The sequence below is a fragment of the Ursus americanus genome, chromosome 3 (genome assembly GCF_024610735.1).
Source record: "Ursus americanus isolate L20-20 chromosome 3, mUrsAme1.1.p, whole genome shotgun sequence".
Taxonomy (NCBI): domain Eukaryota; kingdom Metazoa; phylum Chordata; class Mammalia; order Carnivora; family Ursidae; genus Ursus; species Ursus americanus.
Window position 1 is genome coordinate 51369178 of NC_142129.1, and position 6686 is coordinate 51375863.

A 6686-nucleotide genomic window follows, 5' to 3' on the forward strand; every position below is an offset into this window, starting at 1 on the left:
TGGTGGCCTCTGTGATTCCTGAATCTTGGTCAGCAATCACCAAATCCTACTGAACTAGCTCCTAGCTATCCTTTGCGGATGGCTGCCACCATCTTCTCTTTTCTAGCCATTAACACCAGCCTAATTCAGGATATTGTCATCTCTCCCCTGGACTAATGATGTTCTTCCAGAATCCTCTTTCAGACCCTTTCCTATCCATTCTCCATACTGCAACTTGAATGATCATATTAAAATGTAAATCTCATATGTCCTTCTACTACTTAAAATGTGTCAATACCTTCTCCTCACATATTGCTTCTGATGCCGTCCATGATCTGGTCCCAGCCTCCCTCCCCAACCTCTCAACTACCCTCCTTCTTGTTTTTTATGCACTGGACATAATGTAATTCTCATTGTCTTAACCAATTCTTTGTTGATTCAGCCTTTTGCACATGCTGTTCCCTTTGTCAGGAGTGCTCTTCCCACCCATCTTAGCCTAACTCCTACATATCTTCTACATCTCAGTCCAAACCTCTCCCTCAATTAAGACTCCATGAGTACCCTCCCCAGGCTTAGGTTTCCCTGCTATTGGTGCCCCCCTTGTCCCCGTATAGGTTCTCAGTAGATCTCACATTTCTCTTTTGTAAATCTCCTCACACTTTGCATTCTTTGTTCAATATCTCTCTTCCATGCCATGTGAGGGCTGGGGCTGTGTCTAGCTCGTTCATCTCTGCATCCCAGCATTGCCTGACTTATATATGGGCTCAACACATTTTTGTTTGAGGAATGGATGCATTGGTCAACTGCTATTTCTCTTTGTTCTTTGATTTGGCTCCCACTTTGGGAAACCCATTGTCGTTGATGCATGGTTCCTGGAAATCAGAATATGTGGCTCTTTTCTTGCTGGGCTCCTCACAGCTCTTACTTCGGTGGACATTCTCTTGCTCAGCAGAATTCTTCCCCTGGAGGACGAAGTGTATGGTGACCAGACTGAGGACAGAACTTTCATATTGCTGGGGCCGAAAGGAGATCTTTACCAAATTCTGAGCACAGTGTTGAGGTGGGATAGAGGGGCTGCGTGTGGTTACTCAGATTGCCTCTCTTACCACGAAGAATATTGCTGGTGGGAAAGGAAATGGATGTAGATATGTATATATTGACTATTCATTGCCTCCTCTAGCTCTTAGAATGTTTCTTCCTAACTTGCTATTTTTCTTGAAGATGAAGATACATAGAGACACAGTATTTGTAATTTCTCCATTCATTGACCAACAGTATATGTCCCCCCCAAATTGAAGTGTCTTATGTTTGATCATCTATGTATATGGTTTCTTCATTTAACAAAATGTTTACTGGGGCCTCCTACATTCAAGTTCTAGGCAATGGGCTCCGGATGCAAAGATGAATATAGTAGAGTCTGCCTTCTTGAAGAAAGAAGGCTGACTGGAAAGAAATGCCACGTGGTGCAATGTGGTAGGTGCTATGATAGACAGGTATGTGTAATGTTGAAGGAACCAAGTGGGGGAGGAAGAACTTCCAGTTATTGTTTGGAAGTGCACATTGCTAGGTCTTATACAAGTGGTTATGTCATTTCAAAGGCTTCTGATCACATCTTTAAATGTGTTCCCTGTATTAACATGTTGGAATTTTCTACATCTTTGAAAAGGTTTCCTGGGAAGCAGTGGGACCTAAAGGTTGAGAGTAGGGACCCCGGCGGCAATTAGACCCGGATTTAAAATCTGGGCCTATGCCTGACCTTCCACCTGGGTGACTTGGGGAAATCCCTTACTCTCCCACCTCCATAAAAGAGTGTACGAAGGCGGGGATTAAATATCATAGATGCAATGTGTACAGCACGTGCCTGCCATGCAGTAGGAGCTCCATTCTATCTTTCCCCGGAGGCTTGTAGCTCTTTTTGACTCGTAGTGGTGCTGGGGACAGAAAGTTGTTTATGTTAAAAACTTCACGGGATACACAGAGGCTTAGTTGGCTGATTTTTTTTTTAGAAAGGTGTTTATTGGTATAAAAACAATTTAAACATTATATAAATACAATATAAATATTTCTTTTAAAAATATGCATAAGTTAGCCATGTATTTGAGGTAAACCTACACATTCCAAGAAATGACCTGGCTCCAAAACATCGAGGATATCCAAGCTGCATAGCATTTTACGTTAACTTTTTCAAGATGAATACATAAAATATTTTTTCAAGTGGCACTTCATAAAAATATAAATATCTATTATATAAATTAACTCAACATCACATATTTAAATATCAATAAATTAAAAATAATTAAAATAGTGTCCTAACGCTCATACTTTTAGTTCTTCACAGAGAACAACATAAGTTATGTGCCCAGTGGACAGGTTTCTGACCAGAGAAAGGAATGCCCATGAACTACAGCAATCTCAGATTCCCCAGGCTACATGACCCGCACAGCCCGCAGGCTGAACTGCAGGAAATCCTCAAGGTTCCGCAGGATGAGGTGAATTGTTGTTTGCTTCAGCCACTTGTCCTGCGACTTCAGGATAGCCTGCAGGCCGGTGTCTGTGGTGGGGTCTGGGGTGGTCACTTCATCCTGATTCTTTACCTGAGGCAAAAAGAAAACAAAAAGAACTATTTAAATATCGAACGGGTCCTCTGCAGTGGAGGGATGCTCTGGGCTGTGGGAAGACATTCAAATTCGGGTTGAAGGAGACTACCTGCAGCTGCCTGGTAGGGTGAGGTGCCTCTCCTCTGAGCCCACCCGAGCCCACCCTGTGTGCAGGCCTTTCATGGCAACTGAATTCTAATCACCCCTTCGTTGCTCTATCTCTGTTAGACCACGAGCATCGAGGGCAGCCGTGGTATCTTGTCTCCCCTTATGCTAAACAGTGCCTGGAACATAGCCCCATCCAGCTGGCGTCTGCTGAGGGCCCACTGATCTAATGGTATAAGGAGGACAGGAAACACCTTTCCACAGACCCACTGACATGAGTCTAGGTAATTGTGGGAGGCCTCGCACCTCCAAAGTGTGCTTCTAGAGCACTGCAGCACCTGAAGCTTATTAGGGATGTGAATCAGGTCTCACCCCAGACCTGCTGATCAGACTGTGCCCTGTGACAAGATCTCTGGAGGTTCTGTGTGCATTTTAAAGGGGGGAGAGCACAGGTTTAAGGCAAACAGCCAGGAAAGGCAGTGGCAGCCTGCTTCTCTATCTAGGGACCTTCTCATTGTGCTTTGGTCAGCTCATCCACACACTGTTGCCCTCAGGCCTCCATTCTGTGGCATTTGAATGGCTAGCTGGTAGTGACCAAAGCCTTTGGTACCTGCTCTTCCAGCCTTTCACCATTTCTCTGCACTAACTCTTCTGGCAAAAAGTAGGGGGAAAGAGTTGAAATGACCACAATGACAAGAGTATCATTTGGCAATAATTAAAATATTAAAATCATCTTTGTGCTCTCTGTTCTTTTTTATTATGGATCACTGAGCAGGATTGGGTGTGCTTCATTCGGGCTCTGCAGATTTGTTTTCCTATTTCTTAAGCTATTCTAGTAGAAGTTGGTGTTAAAATCCACCTCATTTAGTATAATTTTAAATACAGTTAATGATGTCTTTTGCAGAAGGGAGCCAAAAGGTTAAAAAAAAAAACAAAACGGTTTCAGCTATCAGGAAATATTTCTTCGATCCTTTCCTTTACATGTGGCTATCTCTTGAATTGGCTTTGCACTCAAGTCGTCTAGGTTCCTTTCTTTGAGCCTCTCTTCCTCACACCAAGGGAGGGGATGAGGAAATGCCCACCTTTTCCATCAGCATCTGGAGCAGGACTTTGGTACTGAAGTACACAGAGTTGGCATTTTCCTTATCACCTTCATAGTTGGCCTGGAGGTATTTCAGGTGTACCTGAAACTCCAGAAGACCGGTAGCGATTCTTGTCAGGCAGGTGTCCTAAGAGGAAAGATGGGAAAATCAGTTATTACTAGGAAAATATAATCAATTTTAAAAGTTAAAATTGCTGCAAGTCAGCAACTTCTCCCCCTGCCCTTCCAGGGAACTTCAAACACTTCTGAGCATTATATTTTGAGAAATCAGACAGTCTCAGATGGCCCCTTTTTAAATATCTGGACAGAGACATCACTTAATCAGTTTTACCCGAAGCCTGATAGATGCTGGAATTTGGCAAGGCGGTCCTTCTCTGATTCTCCCCTTAATATTCTCCCTTCTGGCTGTACTTCTGCCCTTGTCAATGTTGGGCTGAAACCTCTTTTTATGGACTGTTCTGAAGTCAGTTCAGCGTATCCCACTGTCTGGAAGGAGAAGGGCGTAGAGAATGACCTCTACGGGGAGGGCAGACCTGGATCCTGTTAAGGGCAGCCAAGGAGGAAAAGGACCACCTTATCCAGGGTGAATTAGCTAAACCTGAGGCTTCTAATGTTTGGCAGTTGTGAAAATCCCAACACTGAAGGGCTATCTCTAACCATGCCATTGAAAAATAAGTTGCCTTTAGAAAGATTTAAGTTGGACTCCTCATGAAATTTACATATGTTCTTTACATTGATCCCCTTCTTTGTTTTCTGACTTGTCTATATGTATACAGACACTGCATGTAAGAGGGAGAACTTTTGACAAAGGAGTAGCTAAAAGTAAATGTGATATGTTCATACCTGATTGAACCCAGATTGGAAGCATCCGTCCTTTTCTGCCAGTTTTGGAAGATGTAAGTTGTTTTCTGCCAGTGCCTCCTTGCTGTCTTCACACTTGTTATACTTGTCACACATCTGGGAAGGAATACCCGAACTGTTACATATAAGTGCCCCTAAAGCTAACACCACTAGAGGGCCGATTCGTGTTTTACCACGGCAGGAAGTTCTCTAGGAAAGTGAAGTCACACTGCATTAGCATCCAGGCAGGCAAGGTCTAGTGAAGGTGGGCACACTTGGGTTCAATGCTGGGCTCACCTATGACTTCACACCTGTTACCTATCCTGAGTCTGTGTCTCTATCTCTTCAAATTGGGGATAATGAAACTCCTCCCTTATAAGTTTTTTTTTCTGTGAAGATGAGACATAATATTTATGTAAAATGTGTGGCTCATAGTAGGTACTTGATAAGTAACAGCAATTTTGACGATAATTGGGTGAACATAATTTGAGCTATATAATGTTCCAGCTAGAAGGACCTATGAGATCATCTAGTTCAATTTCATGATTTTACAGAGGAGGCCCAGAGATGGTAGGGAATTTGTCAAAGATCACAAAGCTGGTTCAGCAGAACCAGAACGAGATTTGGTTCAGGGCTCCCAATACTCTCTCCTGTGTTATTTCCTTTCCACCAAACAGAGCCAAACTATCTTACCTTTAAAGCTTTGGAGCTGCTGCAACCTACCTATGATTTTGCCATTTGGGTGGGCTATCACATATGCATCTTATATGCTGGAAGGACTCTAGGGAGTCCCTAACCACTGAACTTCCATAACCTAAAAGTCCTGTGACTGTCCTGAGAAGCTCAACATTTATTTCAGGTGGCACTTGGTTAATCCTTCCAAAGTCCAAAAGACACAAAGAAGATTGATAGACCCTATTTTTTTGGTTAGGGATAAGGAAGTCCTGAGAGACAGTGAGGTCCAGCTCATGCCAAGTATGGAGCTGGGAATGGGCCAGGGGGCATGGATTTCAGCCCCATTGTATAATTTCCAGGAGGGAAAGGAACTCCCTGAGACCAGCAGCAGAAGAGAAGTACAGCAGAGTCTGCCCCTTCGGTCTGAAATCTGTACTGCCCCGGAACCCAGCAAAGACCTCCCAGTGCAGGAGCCCTTGTCCACATCCAGGGGCCAGGAGATGAATGCCCACACAGGCCCTTTATCCCCCTCAGTTGAGCCTACCCACCTCCTTTTTCAGTGCAGAGATTCTGCCGAGGATGTATTTAATGATTTCCATTTTGTCTGCAGAGATGAGTGGTGGTCTATTTGAGGTGGCCTCATCTTTGGGATCTCTTCCCAGGTGTCCCGGGGTAGGGAAAGCAGTAGCCATCACCAGGAGCAGCCCCAGGGAGAAGGCAACTGGACTGAAGGCGCCTGTGCCGGAGGCGAGGGAGAGCAGCCAGTGAGCAAACTGCACAGCTGGGGGAGCTGTGCTTCTGGCGGCTGGCCGCCTGCCAGCCCTCCCAGCCAACACACACCCCTCCCTTGGCCAGGCCCGGCTGCCAGGCGTCTCCAGGGCTAGGGATTTCCTTCACTTACTTGTGGAGAGGGAGTTCATAGCTGGGGTCCTGGAGGGCAGATGGAGCTCTCTTTCGTTCCTGGTGGGCTCGAGGGCAGAATGAGCCTCAGACATCCCCAGTCTCATATTTATTGGGGGTTGAGACTCTAATATTGAGACTCATGGGAAAATCCCACATTTGATAAATCTTTGTTGGAGGGTGGGGGTGGGGCCAGAGCGGGTGGGGCTGATTGGAAACCTTATTAAGATTGTGCAATGTGACGTCCTTTAGCATCACAGGAATCACAACCAGGGGGAAAAAGTGCCGCTTAGGTCATTACGACGGCTAGCGCTAAGAAGCAGGATCACTCTTCCTTTACTTTCTTTTCTGCTTTTTTATTTTTTTAAATCTACTTATTTATTTATTTATTTTTTAGTGACTCAGCATTTTGGCATGTCTTAAGAGGGAAAGTAAAGCTGAAGTCAAGCACGAAGTTTGGGGGGGGCAGGCAGGGCGAGAAGCTAAGG

General features: G+C 44.8%; 1 protein-coding gene across 2 annotated transcripts; it reads right to left on the reverse strand.

The window, feature by feature from the left end:
• Positions 1–1997: 1997 nt before the first annotated feature.
• IL6 (interleukin 6) lies at positions 1998–6365 on the reverse strand. 2 transcript variants are annotated; one of them, XM_087860977.1, is made up of 5 exons: positions 6200–6365; positions 5847–6019; positions 4627–4740; positions 3764–3910; positions 1998–2573 (listed from the first exon to the last, which is right to left on the reverse strand). In XM_087860977.1, exons 1-5 carry the CDS (start codon positions 6303–6305, stop codon positions 2406–2408), a joined length of 708 nt encoding a protein of 235 aa, XP_087717103.1. In that variant the 5' UTR covers positions 6306–6365; the 3' UTR covers positions 1998–2405. The 2 variants fall into 2 exon arrangements, with proteins under 2 accessions (XP_087717103.1, XP_045648127.2); XM_045792171.2 differs by lacking the exon at positions 6200–6365 and having other exon boundaries at positions 5847–6072.
• Positions 6366–6686: the final 321 nt, after the last annotated feature.